This window comes from Manacus candei, unplaced genomic scaffold (assembly GCF_025592945.1).
Source record: "Manacus candei isolate 608988 ecotype Guabito, Panama unplaced genomic scaffold, ASM2559294v1 h1tg000025l, whole genome shotgun sequence".
Taxonomy (NCBI): domain Eukaryota; kingdom Metazoa; phylum Chordata; class Aves; order Passeriformes; family Pipridae; genus Manacus; species Manacus candei.
In genome coordinates, this window is record NW_026138073.1 from 11462441 (window position 1) to 11479247 (window position 16807).

Consider the following 16807-nt stretch of genomic DNA (forward strand, 5'->3'; position numbering starts at 1 on the left):
GTATATTGACTTACCAGGGGATGACATGAATTATCAAGGAGGAAACTTAGGTCCAAATCAGTCTTCATCATAGCTCTTAAAATAGGCAGATGACTCGCTGAACTGCACAGTGAAGCCTAACCAAGCTCAACAGCAACATCTGCTGGGCAATGAGCAGCTATAGGAAATTAGTTCGATTATATGATAGTTTATTACTCCTTCTTACAAAGATGTGATTTTTTTACTGCAGTTTCAGAATGCCCAGTAAGACATATTTCTTGTGCAGAAAGCAGATGTAACTTCTAAACACGTGTGCAAACAAGGCAAAATTTTGCCTGCGCTTGCACACAAACATTGTCAGAAAAATCTGTCATCTACCATTACCTGCTCACCAAGATACTTCACAGCAAAACACTGAAATTAAGGGGGATTAAAATTCCTCATATGCTGGAGCAAATTTCTTCTGTCTAACTGTTTCAATCCCATCTGAAGAACACCCATGGTACTCCTTGAGCTACTTCCTTTCCTAAGGGAACAGCCTTGCATTTGCAAGGCCTGAGGCAGCAAAGTATTTATCAATCACATTAGTCCCATCTACACAGAGGAGAATGGCAGCTAAGACCATTAGAGTTCCTTTCCCTCCAGGTGCCTCACCACATTCCCCATTAACCTCAGAAAATAAGCCTGCTATGGCAGGATGACATTATTGGAGTAGGAGCACAGTTAATGGTCCCCACTTAATTTGGGCACAAACTGATACTCCATCCAGATTAAATATAATGAAAACTCTTATTTTTACCCCAGATACATTTTCTTTTCTTTAGAATAGTTTAGAAGTAGTTCATTAAATTTCATGTAAGTGGTTGGCAACAGCTTCAAGATTGCATTTAGATGTTCAGCACTACTGGAACAAGGGCAGAGTGACCCAAGGAGTGGCTTCTGAACAGCCATCAGATGGGAGAGGGCACCGATGTATCCCACTTCTGTTCCCAGCAAAAGAACAGTGTCAAATTCTTATTTGACCAGAGAACCATCTCTTTTTGCAGATTGCTGTTTAACAGGAAATCACAGGCAAGCAGGCTTTTAACAGAACTCTATGATAACCTTCAGTAGCACAAAGCTTAGAAAAATTACACTGCAAAATGCTGAGTCTTGAACAGGAAACAGCACAGCAGCTGGGGGGACAACTTTTTAAATGACAGAAAACCATAGGCTGGACTGACATTCATTATCTTTAAAATTGTAGTTGGCTCTGCAGTTTAAAGCTCTCATACTTTTTCAAGTTTTGTACTTGGAACAAAATTCTTTTACCCTGAAAAATTAGGGAAAAGGGTTTAAGAGACATGGAAGCTTATTTTGAGTTGACATAAGCTATTGTTGTTATTGTTGTTGCTTTGGGGGAGGGTTTTTTGTTTGTTTGGGTTTTTTTTCAGGGTGCTACTCTATTTTATGTGGTTTATTGATTTTGAGGGTTTGGTTGTTTTGGTTCAGGGGTTTTTTTAACATACCTTTATTCCCAAACCCCCTTTTTCCACATTTAGCTGCTAAACTAGGAGAGCATATCATATGAAAATATAAAAATGACTGCTCAGGTCCTCAGCTGGAAAAAGAACATCTTTTGTAAGGAACCTTTTGTGTATTGGAAGTTTGGAAGCTGGGGGGGAGTCAAGAGTTTCAGCCTGACAGTGCCAATTACAGCTACAGCAAGATGAACCAAGGAACAAATCCATTCTGCTCAGAGGATGGAGAGAAGGGAAAAGAAGAGACATGAACCCATGTATTTGGGAAAAGAAAGGGGCTTGAAATCATCTGCTAGACAGGGAACCACTTTTTCCATAGCAAAAGCATTAGGTTGAAGATGCAGAGAATGTACACGGCAAGCTCTCAGTCCTAATTGGAAGAGCACTGGTTATTTAACAAATGTATCCTTAGTCTAATGTTCTATTCGAGAAAGTATTAAACTATGGAGCTTTTTTCTTTTGGACTGTAATTATACATAGCCCTGCTCTATCTGTCTGTTTGATCAATTTTTAGTCTTGACTCCTACTGCATCATCCTTCAAGTTTGCCCATTATCACAAAGTCTTCCAGGCTAATAAGGCTCTAAACCCCCAATGTAACACGTAGACAGGAAAAAGAAATCCAGCTAACTCTAATTCCTTCCCTCCCTCATAAGCTTGCAGGTGTTCTATTTTCATAACTAAAAATCAAAGTCATCAGCTCATTTCCTTTCCCTTAGTACAGTCCCTTTTAAGAAGCTACTTTCCATCATGCTTTACTCAGCACTCATAAATAATATAGATAATTGGAGATGGTCATAACAAACAAGCAGAGAAAGTATACAGATATAGCACAAAGGAAACAATACAAATTCTGGTGTGCTATAAAAGCAGAAGGAATTCCTGGCAAATAGAAGCAGCTGCATCCAGGTCATTTTTTTAGTCAATGTAAGGCAACCACGGAGCCAGAAATAATACAGGGACAGACTGTAGACAAAGCTAAACAAGGGTGCTGGCAGCTCAGTTCCCTCTGCAGCAACACATTTCCTACATCCTCCCCATGTGCAATGTACAGCTATTTCTTTGCTAAAAATTTGCATTGGGAAGGAGGAATACTGGTCATAGCAAGATAGATTTAAAACTGCTGAAACTCCAAAACATATAAGCAGCATGCAATTAGGAGGACATTGTGCTGACTATAATAAGAAACTAAGAGTCCATCCAGCTCCCCAAGAGTTAACATTATGCACTTCTCATCAAAACCTCTTCCAAGAGGTTAAGCACACAATAGACTATCTAAAGCACAGCTAGAAAGGCTGCTTGAAATTCCACACATGTGCCTCAGCAATGTATTTCTATTAATGTCCAGTGTGTGTCAGCGTGAAGATAAGGTACCAACATCATGTCCAACCAGCCAGCTAGAGAATGGGACGCCGTGTAAAACATTGTCTGATGCTTAGAATCCCGGAGAACAGCAGCGTTTGCAATCTCACCCGCTGCACACGTGCCTGATAACACCACCAACGAGGAGAGGAGGCAGGAGCAAACCGTCCTGCAGCTTTGGGAAAGTGAAAAGATGGAGAGAGAAAGAGGGAAGCAAGCAAGAATTAGAATAAACATCATCAGCAAATAGAAGCAGGTTTGAGGATGCCCAGCTGTAACAGAAGGTACAAACAAATTGGAAAAAGCCTCGGAGAAATTTAATCTTAGCATCAACTCGCTTTAACTGCTCTTTAAGGTGAGAAATAAAGAAATAACATCAGTGCTTATTTTGATTACTCTGTTTCATCTACTAGTACAATCCAACAAAGCTTGGGACTTTGGAAGACACTATATTTGAGGAAATATGATTTTGATTAGGACACACCCGCTCTGTTGGGCCTGGTTCTTGAGCATTCAGAAGCCCATGGGTTAAAACAGCTATTTTATTAATCCACCTGACAGCCTTTCTTGTTGAGACCCAAGAAGCACCCTGCACTGTTTCTCTGTCACACTGACATGCAGCGCAGATGCCTCTGTCCATCTCATGTAGCTTCTTTACCACCCTTTGGCCATCAAGACACATGTTCAAGTTCCAAGAAAATGTGGCAGAAGCACCAAAGCCAGTTTTCATGGTATTTAGGGAATATGACAGAAGTGATAACCAGTGGCAGGTCACCTACCTCACATCCCCATCAGCTGACAGTGCAAGAGCAATCGAAGTGTTTCACTGAGGGCAAACTTATTTCCTAGCTATTATACTGGCCTTTTAAATTCACAATCTTGCTCTCTTTCCAAAAAAAAAAAAAAAAAAGGCAACTCTTTCTAGTCAGAAACATCAAGGGAATTTTCAGTGATCAAGGATCACTGACTCAAGATTCAAACAATGTCATTTTCTAGATAGAATACAATGACTACTGTAAAGCTAGCACAAAATACTAAATTAAATATATATATTATTCCAAATACTCAAAACACAGACAAGCAAATTCATAATCCAAAAATCCAATTTAACCAAGCTGGTAGGAACTACGTTCTTCCAAAACTCTCAAATCTATACCTATGACAATCTCTTACCACAAACCATATCCCATTTGACTAGTACTGTCTCATAGGAAAGAAAAGCCTACTGAAACATCCTGGTGCATTACCAAATCTCTGTTGCTTATACCCCACAAATTAGCTACAAATTAGAGTAGAATTCTACTACTCCACAATAGTTCGGCAGTAAAACAAAAAGATGCAGTACAAGCTTTACTGAACCATTCACGGAAAAATATCAACATATTATTTCTTATTTCTTTATTAATTGAATATTTTGTAGTTATAGACAGAGGAAAAGGAAAGGTAACCTTATCTTTTACTTCTTAAACAATGAAATAGCTTTATAGTAACCCTAAGTCAGAACAAAGGAATCTTGAACAAGTTTCTGTGGGGTATATGAACTCGGTAGACAAAAAAAAAAAAAGTGTGAAATACAGGCACAGGAGAGTCAAAGACAAGACAGGGGAAGTAGGTAGCACCACAGACAACTTCAATTTGTTGCAGCTGTAGGATTTAAAAAGAGGCCAAGCTTGTGATAAGGTCCCTTAGCCCAAGAGACTACAAAAACGAGAAGCTCAGACGACCATCAGCTGCTGAAATCTGCAAAAACTCTCCAAACACAAATTAACCTTCAGTCAGGAGATAAAAGACTAGCTGTAGAAATTGGAAGTTGTTAAAAAAATGCTATAAATGTCTGACAAATCATAGCAGCAGTAGCAGGAAAATATGCAGTACATACACAGCATCTTACCCACAGTCAGATAACACCTTCGCCTTCCCTCAAGAGAAGAGGAGGTTTTCTTTTGGGTTGGCTGTGTTTTCACTTTCTGCCTTTATTGTAGTGCACATTCTCCAAAATTGCTTTAGTTAAATTTAGACCTCACTGATGCTCCAGAGATCAGAAGTTATTAGCTTGCTGGAGGTAGAAGACATGTAGATCCTCACTACACCAAGCTTAAATTTAATGCAAACCTTTCCAGAGTCCACTATTTAATACTCAAAGATTATTTTCCATAGGGATCCCTTAAATGTTTAATGGTTTAATTGAAAAAAAAACATAATTCTTTCACTGCAAAAATATACTCCCTTTTATAGTAGAGGGCAGCAGACAAAGATGAACCCAATTGTGGGGAAAAGGGGGATGTTCTGGCCCAAGACTAGATAATAACAGACCACTAACAAGTCTCCACACAACACACTTGTTTCAGGAGAAAGTCTAGGAAAATATCTCAAGCTCTCAAGGCAAGAATGAGAGGGATAAAAAGAACAAAGACTGAAGCTATTTAAATCCCCTTGTCAATAGCTTGCAACATTTCATTACGGATCAAACCTAAAAATACATGTTTCCATTTGTATCAACATATTTAAAAGGCAGCCTTATTCAGTCAGAGAGAGTAATCAAAGACAACTTCCAGGCAAAGATCCTGCACCTCCTGCTAACCCAGTCAGGACCCCACCTGGTTCTGCAAGCACTGAGGGCAGGTCTGGGTGTTGGACACACAGCACACGAATGCTCTGCAAAGAGCCAAACTGCAGGGAACCACGTTCATCCAGAGGTCCTGACCCCAAAACTGCAGGCAGGAATGAAGGCTCTAATAACTAAATGCACCGCTCATTTTCTAAGAAAACAAAAATTAATCCAAAAAAAAAGGTACATTTTCTTTGGCAAACAGATGTAGATACTTGTTGCTAATCACTGTAATATCAAGGAAAATTGAACTTGGGAGCAGGATAACTTAATGGGCTTTTACCTCATTTTGCACTATTATTTAAAACAGGCCTCCATACTTTTCAATTTAAATCAATGTTTTCTGTCTCACCCATAAAAAACTTTAATCAAGAAATATTTACAGAAATTAAAGAGCCAGCAAACACTAAACCCCAAGATTTGTGTTAGCAACGTCTCCTCCCAGAACCAACCTATTTCCTATACATAGCTTTACAAATTCTGTGATTCTGTAACTTCACAAAGAGAAGGGTTCAGCTCAATGTGTGCTGCATTTCAGCTGCAGAGCCCATGGGACCAAATAAACTGTCCCTGATGTGAGCAGTTTGCAAACCATAATGCAAAGCTCACAGAGACAATACCTTTCATTACATCAACTCAAATAAACAGGGAGCTAAAAATGGCAAGTTTTGACAACAGTGGCCTGACCTCAAAAGCAGCAGTGTCACTTCACTGACAGCCCCACACTATCACAGTTCCAACAAACACTGTGCTACTGCTGGACCTCATCCGACCACTCCAGCTTGTCACAATGATAGGAGATTACACACAACAAAACCCCAGGTAATCTAGAGATGCTTACCTATGGCTAATCAGCCAGGATGAAGCTGATCCCCAGCTTATCACAAAGTAAATGAAAGCCTTAACAAACTAAATCACGTTCAGCGCCATTTCTAAAACCATCTTCAGTACCAGCTCAGCTGCATCTGCAGCTGATACTGATCAAAAGCAGCAAATTCACAGAAAAAAACCCCTCAAGATTGGCTTAAAGGAAATATAAAGGAAATTTTCCACAAATGGGCCAATTGGATCATTCCTCCACCCCTACAGAATGAAAAAGAAAACACAACTCCACCTGATCACTCCCCATCTAATACCAAAATTACCAATTACAATCAGCTACTGGAGCAACCAGAAACAAACCCAAATCCATGCCTATATTCTGAGCCAGCACAGTCACAACAGTGCAATGCTGGAACCACAAGAAAGCAAAGGTTGCCATCCAGCAAGCCAGTGAGCAGGGCATGATCAGAAACATTGGGAATAGTAAGCCCTCCATCATGGACAGCTGGAGAAACTTTCCCAGTAATTTAGGAATTCTGTGCCCAGTCATGCAGCAACCAGTGCCCGTCAGTCTGGTCTCATGGTGCAAAGTTTGTCCTACTGTCACCCCATTTCTGAATTCATTCTTTCAAAGTGAGAAGGAAGATGACGACTTTTGGTCAATAACTCTGACAAAGCCATTATCCTAGGGGTATTAAATGGGGAGATAAGAACTTCAGGGTTTTGCACAAATCATATTAGTTCAATTCTCAAATCCGGGTAATGCTTCTTTTCAAAGTATTAATTTCATTTATTCTATTTGCTCTCCCTCTGTCCTGATAACACAAGTGCACATGGCCCCTAAATGAGATCCTCCTATTTTATAACTTATAATCCTCCCTTTCTAGAGTAGTAATGAGATGTCTTCGCTTAATCGCGTTTATTTCCCCCCCCAGCCTCTGCTTTTATCCATTCCCATTCCACATTGATTTGTCTCAAAGGTTTCACTGAAAACCATCAGGCAGGGAGTCACTGGCTCCAAGAGGCTCCTGATGCATATGCTGCACAGCCTTCAGAGATTACAAAAGCAGAGAGGAGGAAAAAGAGCAGCTTTGCTTGCAAAGTTTCCTTTGTCAGTAAGAAGGAATAAAAAAAAATAGAAACGTAAAAGAACTGTGAAGTTAAGAGAAGACATTTTGATTAATTGGAATGGAAAAAGGGAAGACTTCTGGTATAGGGGAATGGTGAAATTATTCACAATATAGTGAAGCAGTTAAATAACCTGACTCTAACAACTTTGCAAGTTCCTCATGCTAGAAATAGAAAAGGATTTAAAGATAGCTGTATTAATTCTTGGGTATTTCACATGAGACTTAAGGCACGCCACCAGCATTAGTTGAACACCCTGGGCCTTGCTCTGAAGTACCATACATATAATCCTTGTTGTGTAGTAAGTACCCACAGTATTAAATTATTCAGAGTCCAGTCAGCACCATCATCCTGCAGTACTGTACAAACAAACAAAACATTTTATCTCTAATACAAATTGGGGAAGAGTTCTTCTGCAGCAGCTTAGAAGATTATTTCCGTTTGAGCCAGCCTCCAGGGTTAATCAAAAAGCCATATTCAGTCAAAGAGGAAAGTAAATGCTGCACTATTACTTAAAGAGCTGGTCTGCCTCTTAAAATAAAGCTTTAAGGAGTTTTACTCAAAACCTAAGGCATCTAGAAGGTAAGTACCTTGTTCAAAGTCATTAAAAGAAACAGAAAGATCAAGACAAAAAATGTAGAACAGGACCCAGGTACTTAACCCTAAATCCCTCTTGAAACCAGTGCACCACTTCAAGGAGAAAAAATGACCAAAAACACACAAACCACAGTAAAATAATAATGAGTTTTAATCTGTACCCTGCCCCATAAACAACAGAGTAACTAACTGGCCCCAGCAGCTGTCAGCAAGTTCCCCATCAAAGGTTAATTCTAATCGACGCTCTCTTCAGCAATGTGCAATATATAAAAAGACTGAAGTGCTTCACAGCAATATTGCTAATAATAAAAGTCAGTGAGTGAAAATCATAAAGAACAGATTAAATGACAAGCAACGTTCAGCACAACCAAAATGAAATCATTTCAAAATACAGCTATCATACTTGGATTTATGGTCTACAAGTGGTAACATTAAAAGAAAATGTTCCAGTACTGCTGGAGACAACAGTACAAGAGAGGGCTGCTGATTACCAAACTATTGATATGTTAAAGGCACAGGGCAGCTCAAGATCTTACTGCAAATATTAAAAAAAAAATAATAAAACAAAACTTTTTAATTATACACAGCATGATTCTCAATTTTTACTAAATTAAGTGCTGCTAGAAGCAAATTATTCCTTATTTCTTTCATGGGAATTGCCTCATTTTTCTCTGGCTTCCATAGTAGGCCACAACAACAATAAAAACAACCCTGGAAGTTTTTCCCTTATAAATGTAAGCAGGTAATTTCCAGTGCCACCTGCACCTGGACTACCATTAGGTATTTTGAGTTCCAACACTATCTTCTGCCTGAAAGAGAAGACTGACACAGAAGAGATGACAAGCAGCTCACACCCAGTATTTGCCCCATATGCTGGGGCTAAAAAAAAAAGAAGAACAAGAAACACTCAAGCCCTGTTCCTAATAAAGGAAGGTAACAATACTGGAAGACAAAAGACAGATATGATTTGAGTATAACTGAGTCAATACAATAAGGTAACCATGCCCAAAAGGAAACCATAGATGAGATAAAGCAAGTCTGATAGGGATCTCAATAATTTAAAGGTCTGGCCAAAACAGTTCCCACTTAGAAGCTGACAGACAATAGCTTTGACCTCATCTTTGCAAGGACAGACCAGACAACTCCATTTTTTAAGGATCTTAAATTTATGACTGATCGAGAGATAGTTAAAGAGCAATGAAATTTAACAGTTTCTCATTCTTGCACCATGTTCTGGGCTAACACACACCATGGTAACTATTTATCACAAGGGGAGCCTGATCAGATTTTTGCAGAGCATCAAGTATGCAATATCTGGGTATGCAACACTGCAGAATTAAAAGCTAATTCAGATAATACAACAGCTTTTGTATGTAAGCAGTTAGGTCCCAACTCACTTTAGAGGTGCCATCTTTACACTTCACAAATATCACTTGACTGTTAGTCACATTTCTCCAGGATTACTCTACATCTCACTGGTGGAAGGCAGGGCTCTACTTTGAGCCTGGCCACATCTTCAGATTGGACAATAAATCCACCAGCTTCTTCCCCTTGCTCTTATAGAAGCCAGTTAATTACATTCATAAAGAGAATATTCTCCTTCTAATGGTCTGCAGTCACCTGCCTCAGACATCACTCCTCCAAAGCTCAGCAACATCCCATGGTGAGGATACAATCTGGATACAAGGTCAGGATACAAGAGGAAATTTCCTATGACACAGCTATTCACAACTTTTATTCCTAGAGCAATACAGCTACACACTTGCTCTATTCTCATGCTCTCCATACACAGCTTCTAGGGATCACTATCAGAGATGGGCTATAGCTGGAAACATCTTTTCTTTGAACTACTGTGACCATTTTTATATAAATTTTATTTATTCAGTCCTCAAACTACCCTTATATTATAGCTTCAAAATGCTTCACAGCCAAGGCACATGCCTGGGTAAGCCATGCCTATTAGCATTCAACATATAGAAAAAACATGCTCATAGAAGCATTCCTCATTTAAATCAAGCACAGACTGATAAAGCTAGAGATCAGTAGCATGGAAGAACAACAACAAAGACCATCACCACTCCACTCTGTCCTCTCCTAAACCATCCTTTCAGTATGTACCAGGCAAGGTGAATTACTCTTAGTCTAGTTCTCAACATCACATTCTAAATGAACAGGCAGTTTGACCTCACACTCCAACTCCTCATACCACTGCAGGGTAGGAAAAAGGGGCAGTTCCACTAAGACTCTGTACAGTTCCACTAAGACTTTACAGGCAGTACACCATTGCCATAGTAATGCTAGCATGTAGAAGAAAACAATATGAAATAGTATGATGTCAATATTAAGCACCAATGACAATCCAAATGTACTTCACTGTACTTCTGCCTCCAGCACTGCTATGACAACGAGCCAATAGGTCATCTCAGCAACATCAAGGTGACTAACTAGTAGTAAAGGCTGCAGCAAGAAGTCTCCAAAAGTAAGTCTGCCTGCTAGGCAAGAACAAATTGGTTTGAGTGAGCACAAAAAGGGTTTATGCTTCCTGGTCTCTAAAAATCAATCTTAGACCTTCTTCAAAATGTTACAATACTTGACAGTTTTATAACAGTTTTATAACAGTTCTTCTGTTACCAGCCCCATAAAAGACCTGGACAAAAGAAGACATTATTACTTTTTATTAATTTGTGTACATGCTCAATTATACTCTAGAAAAAACAGACCAAAGTCTCAGGATACATCAGGTCAGCAGACTGTGATGCTGTATATATCAAAACATTAACTTCATACACTTGAGAGTTCAAAAGAGTTCTCACTAGCTAGAGGCCATATCCACACACCACACTCCCTGTCACAGGTCAAGCTGTCCCCAGCACAGCTATTGCTTGTGCCTTCCCCTGCAAGTCTGGCCTTAGCAGCACTGCATGACACACTGCAAATGGAGCCTGCAGCTACACTGTGAGCCAGACATTAAGTGATGAGTGGGGGTGAGGAGTGTTTCAGCCTAAATCAAAGTTTCTAAGCTCATCACACAAGTGATATTAAATGAATCCCCCCAAGAAGAGGTATTTTAGCCTGTCCTGCACAGAAACATCGCAGGGGCTTTGTTACTCACCAGCTGGGCTGTTCTCTGCTTCTCCTCATTAACACTGTTCCTTTCCCTGGCCTCACTGGCTGCTTCCCTTTCTCTTTTGGCCAGACGGAGCAACTCCTCTTGGACCAGAGCCTGTTCTTGCTCATACCTGTGTGAGCACCAAAGGCAGAGAGAAGGTGATCAAAGGACTTCTGGCAACAAGGTCATGGCTTAACATGGACTGCCCCTGCCCAGAGCCAAAACACAAATCCATAATCTATTTGGCACAAAGTCTGCTCACAATCCCTCTATTATCAGCAGGAATTCAAAAACCTAACAAACTTTAAACATGACCTGCAACTCCAGTGACGTTAAACTTTGGCACCAACAGTAGACATAGCACCATGTGAACTTACACTTCAGTTATATTTAGATCTATTAAATACTTCATTATGACCTGAAAACAGTGAGAATAGGAAGTAGCTAGCTAGACAAATACATGCTGCATTGGAAAAGATCAAGAGACATACAACAATGGACATTTCCTTTCATCCTGTCACTTGTTACCTGGGAGGAGAGAATGAAGCCCACCTGGCTACAATCTCCTTTCAGGTAGGTGTAGAGAGCAATAAGGTCTCCCAACCCTCCTTTTCTCCAGGCTGAGCCCCCACAGCTCGTCCTCATCAGACTTGTGCTCCAGCCTCTTCTCCAGTTCTGTTGCCCTTCTCTGGACATACTCCAGCACCTCAATGTGTGTCTTGTCATGTAGGGCCCAAAACTGAATCCACGATTTAAGGTGTGGCCTCACCAGTGCTGAGTGCAGGGGACAATCACTGCCCTGGTCCTGTTGGTCACACTATTTCTGGTACAAGCCAGGAATTGGCCTTCTTGGCCACCTGGGCACCCACTGGCTCGTGTTCAGCTGCTGTCAAACATACACTCATCATGCTCAGACTAAATAAACCACATATGTATGCACATAGATATTCCAAAAGGAGCTAAACTATTGTCTTTTTCAAAACTTCACCTCACCTCCTGTACAGTTCCTGCTCTGCAGCAGAGTCACTTGACATTGGTGGATGGATTCCTATAAAGAAGACCAGAAATCTGTGACTACTACAGTACAAAACAATCCTTCATCACATCATAAATTATTTTAAGAGAATTTAATATTGTCCATCAATACAAAAAAAAGTCAAGAAAAATTAAGTTTGATGGATAAGAGTTTGAATTTATGAAACAGAGACACCAACAGCATCATCTTCAACCAGGTACACTGAACAAGATGTGCTACAGAAACTTTTAGGTAAGGATGTTAACTCCTCAAACCCTGATATATACTGAAACACAAGCATGGTTTTAGTCCTATTTTCCATTTCCTTCCTCTAGTTCCATTAAGTCTTCCCCTTGACCTCCTGCTTTCCATGTAATTACAAGCGATCCCACAAGTGGAGATGAAATTATCTGATGGAGTTCAGGCCGTCCATAAGGCTAATCTACATTCAGGAAAGATGTAGGCTTACAGCAAACAAATCCCTAACAGCAAAGGCCAGGTTCTCTAACTGCATGTTACTCTGGATGCCTTAAACAAATCCACCCTGCTAATATATATCAACAAAGCATATTTGAGAACCAATAGAAATCAAATAGCTTTCTGACCTGTAAAGAAAGACAAATTCAGAAACCAAGTTCTCATCATCCACTTAGCCAGCTGTACTTATGACAGACTACTCTTCCCTATCAGTTTCTCTCCAAAGAATAAAAAGCAGCATTTCCCCCACCCATCCACAGTACACTCCTGGTGCATGCAGCGCATCCAAAGAAGACAAGGCAGCTTACCAGGAATGAAAGATAAATTTCTGCCTTGCTAATTGCCTGTTCATCTGAAATCCTAGAAGAGTTTACAGTGTGATACAGGCCAATCAAAAAGCTCCTCTCATAATGAGATAGTACTGAAAAACACAGGCATACTCTGTAACACGCAGTGGCAGCACTACTGAGAGGTGTGTCCAAACAGCCAACTGACCCAACAGTACCTGCAGATTTGGGTTTCCCTTCTGCAGCCAGTGAAGATGGAGCTGTGCCATTGGATGCACGGGGAGATCTCTGGCTGTCCCTTTTACTTTGAGAAGATTCTTTCATTCGGTTCACTACATCTTCAGTGAGCTGAAACATACGCAGGTGGGTAAGATGTTAACCAGGTCAGCTGTTGGTGTACATTTTACTGTGAACACTTCCTCTTTGTTAGTTTCCAGGCTACTACAAAAGTATTGCATTTGTAAAGAACAAACCCTATCAGTACGTGATAAAACCTCCAATCTACTGCCTGACCCTAAAGACTTGGCAATGACAATCTTCCACAAATACTATCGAAGGTAGAAAGAACCACTGAACAAGTCAACCCTGTGCACAGGGACAAATTTACCAGAAATAGAAGGAAAGGAACTAAATAGGTTGTAAGTCTTTCTTCCTCCTCCCCCATGCTTGCTAACCCAGCTAAGCATGGCAGAAGAAGTGCAAGCTATATGGTAGAGAATAGCTGCACAGCCCTCCCACTCACATAAGGCTGCAAACATTTTTGCAATCTCAACTTCATTCTCATTCACTGACTTGGGTTCAAATGCATGAAAAAGAAAGAAAAGTTGACTTGGAAGTTTTCTGTCAATTCAGAGGGCTTCTCCCAGCATTGTTATGACTGACCCCTTCCTTCTCCCAAGTGCAAAGGTTCTGGCTCCAAAACACAATGAAATGGGGCTGCCTCCCTCACTAGGCTGGTCACAGTAGAAGACATATTTTCAGCTATGCTACTGCTATCGACCTTAACAGTATTTTTAACATCTTCATTCTACATTGTTATCATGCCCAATGCCTGATTTTAAAGACACAAATCCCTGCCTATATCCTATAAAGAAAAATCAGGCAAAGACAACTTTACCTCCATCAAACACTTTAACAAGGAAACAAGCACACTCTTAGCTAACTTTAGTCAAGTGATTAGTCAAAATGGGATAAAAAATAAGTAGCCAGAGCAAAACACATTTTGCAAGTTCATTTCAGGCAGACCTTAGGGGAAAAACACATAAAAGCATCAAGAACAACAGCAGTGAAAATTATGTCAGTATTAAAAAAAAACAAAAACCCAAGCAACCAAAGAAAAGTCTTAATGGGGAAAGGAAACATTCCTCAATGATATCACCACCGCTCTCCCGGGTCTGTTTCCACAACACATACACGTCAATTTCCGCTCAAAGTTCAAGAAGTAGCTTCCCGCTGTCCCTCCCAGAAACACCTCCCTATTCCTACAGTCTCCCATCTTCCTGCCTGTTCAGCCAGCGCTGCTCTGCCAAGGCTCTTGGTACCATTACAAGGGTAGAGCTGTGTCCTCTCGGATGCCCTCAGAGCCGGGCAGCATCTTTAGCATCAAACTGCTTGCAAAGCACAAGGCAGGGACAAAACGGGGTCATTGAACTGCGAGAAGGGAAAGAGGGCTGAGAGCGGAGTTGGGAAGGGGAGGTGAAGGGCGGGGGTGTCCTCGCTCAACAGCCATGCCCAGGCCCCCAGCCCTCTACCCCACCACTCTCCAGTCGGCCCATCACCTCTCCAACTTTCTACTCATCCAGCCTTCCAAGGTTTTCCTCGCCTCCTCCTTGCTGGTTTCCCCCGCTCGTCCCTCCCAGCCCTGCACCTGCTCCCCTGACCCCGCGGACAGACCCTCCCCATCCCACCTCCCTGCCCTCCATCACCCGGCCCGGGTCGCCTCACCCTGATGCCCTGCAGCACCCGGACTTGGTCCCGCTCGTCCAGACCGAAGGTGACCCTCCTGCCGCCGTGGCTGCTCTCGCTGCCGCCCATCCCGCCCGGGGTCTCCTCTCCCCGCCGCGCCGCCGCTCGCACCGGCTGCCAGGAGCGCCTCTGCCCCGGCGCCGCCTGCCAACATCCCCGCGCTCCATTGGCGGCGGCCGCGGAGCGGCCAATGGTGCGCCGCGGTGCTGGCGGCCACGCGCGGTGCACGCTGGGAGTTGTAGTCCGTGCCGGAGACGGGCGGCCCGCCCGGCGCAGGGTGAAGCGCAGGGAAGCAGCGCGCTCTCGGGATCGCGGGGATTCCAGTTCCCATCCCGCTGTGCCCGCCCTCTGCACCGCCCTTGGAGTGAACACGGCATCAAACCGTCCCGTGAAACTTCTACTGCCACACGGCCAACACGCGGGGTTTCTTTACTGGGTCCAAATTATGGGAGGATGGGAACCAGACCACGTGTAGCCACATGGAAGATAAGCTTCGCCCCTTCCTGGGTTATCTCCTAGCTCCATGACTGAGGAACCACGCGGATGTCACCCATCGGGGAGGGGTCACGGGCTGATGAGCCCCCGTAGGTGTCCAAGGCAATTCCCCCTCGGCGGCACTGGAACAAAGCATCCCCCAACACAGCCAGGGGAGGGTATCCCCCCTCACCACACCAGGAATCCCTCATCCACCACCACACATGCTGTTTCTCTCCAAAGCCCTCAAGGGAGCTCACCACCACATCTTACCTCAGGTTTCTCTGGTGAAAAACCAGAATTACAGTCTAGAACCTCTCATCAGAGGCTGCTCTGGAGGCAGAATTCACCTCTGCTCCTTACAGCCACCCTGTTCCAGCAAGACCTACCGACTGTGCTGCTACCTGCTGTGACAGGCTCATGTGTGGGTCCTGCAAAGGTCAGGCCATTGCCAATAGTCCCTGTGGCCAGGCATGGCCAATCCCCAGCCTAAACCAAAAGAACAAGGAGATAATGTAAAATACAAGCAGCTGGAACAAGAAATAACAGCTTTGGAGCACCTTTTTCAGACAAGCTTTCTGCATTCCCAGAAATACAGACCAGTCAACAAAGCTTTGGCATCAACACACTACTTATCTACTCTGCACACTACTTATCTACTCCCTAGTAGTGCATGGCAGCAGTTTTAACTGTTTAATGGTTATTCTTCACTGCAGTTGATGTAGCAACCACACCTTTGCCTCAGCACAGGACTCTGGCCAGCATTAAGGGAGTAGGTGGGACTCTACCCCCCAAGATATCCAAGCCTCTTCTAGAGCACATTCCTGGAAGCAGGGGATGTTTGTGTTATTTGTGCAGTACCTTGTGTGCTGAGGACTCGGCCCATTGCTCGACTTCTTGATTCAAGGGCACTGTGTCAGCTGTTTGCACAACAGAAGCACCACACACAGCCAGTGAAGAGCAAAGGTCTGGCTAAAGCTCCCTCCCAGAACACACTCACCTGCCTCCTGTTCATCTCTTGTCTGCCACCTGCTCACTCCACTTGATGGCACTCAGCTTTTGTACCGGAAAAGCAGTCATTCCTTATTCACCTCCTCTGTCCTCTCAGGGTTTCACAGACCTGCACCACTGCTCTTCCAGGCTGGTGAGTTTTTAACCAGTAATTACTCCTCCAGAAGTCTTTCCACGACTTGTCACCCTGTCACCCTTCCTTAGGCCCTTTTCAGGTGTAACTCCAGCCAGGTGGCAAAGATCCAGGAGGGAGAGTAGGCAAAGGCAAACAAAACTGCACATCACACCTGCAGCCATGCCTTCCTGCGATCTCCAAGAGCCCAAGGATGCCCAGCAGGGACCATGAGCTGTGGGACACTGACATGGAAGCAGCCGTGATAACGGCAGAGGAGCTGTACTGTAACAATAACAAACACTTTCCACCTGCACAGGAGCAGAGGATCCCATCCAAGTT

At 42.7% G+C, this 16807-nt stretch overlaps 1 protein-coding gene across 3 annotated transcripts in view; it reads right to left on the bottom strand.

Annotated features, from left to right (window-relative positions):
* The window catches only part of CHCHD6 (coiled-coil-helix-coiled-coil-helix domain containing 6), a 109566-nt gene extending 94538 nt beyond the window's left edge, over nucleotides 1–15028 (bottom strand). For 2 of the 3 annotated variants that reach the window (XM_051788917.1, XM_051788915.1), the window contains exons 1-4: nucleotides 14848–15028; nucleotides 13122–13251; nucleotides 12118–12172; nucleotides 11128–11254 (exon numbers count right to left, since the gene is read on the bottom strand). In XM_051788917.1, coding sequence (XP_051644877.1) covers nucleotides 11128–11254; nucleotides 12118–12172; nucleotides 13122–13251; nucleotides 14848–14937 — 402 coding nt within the window. In that variant the 5' untranslated portion in view covers nucleotides 14938–15028. The remainder of the gene's footprint in view (nucleotides 1–11127; nucleotides 11255–12117; nucleotides 12173–13121; nucleotides 13252–14847) is intronic. The other variant, XM_051788916.1, reaches the window with a different exon arrangement.
* Between the last annotated feature and the right edge of the window lie 1779 nt (nucleotides 15029–16807).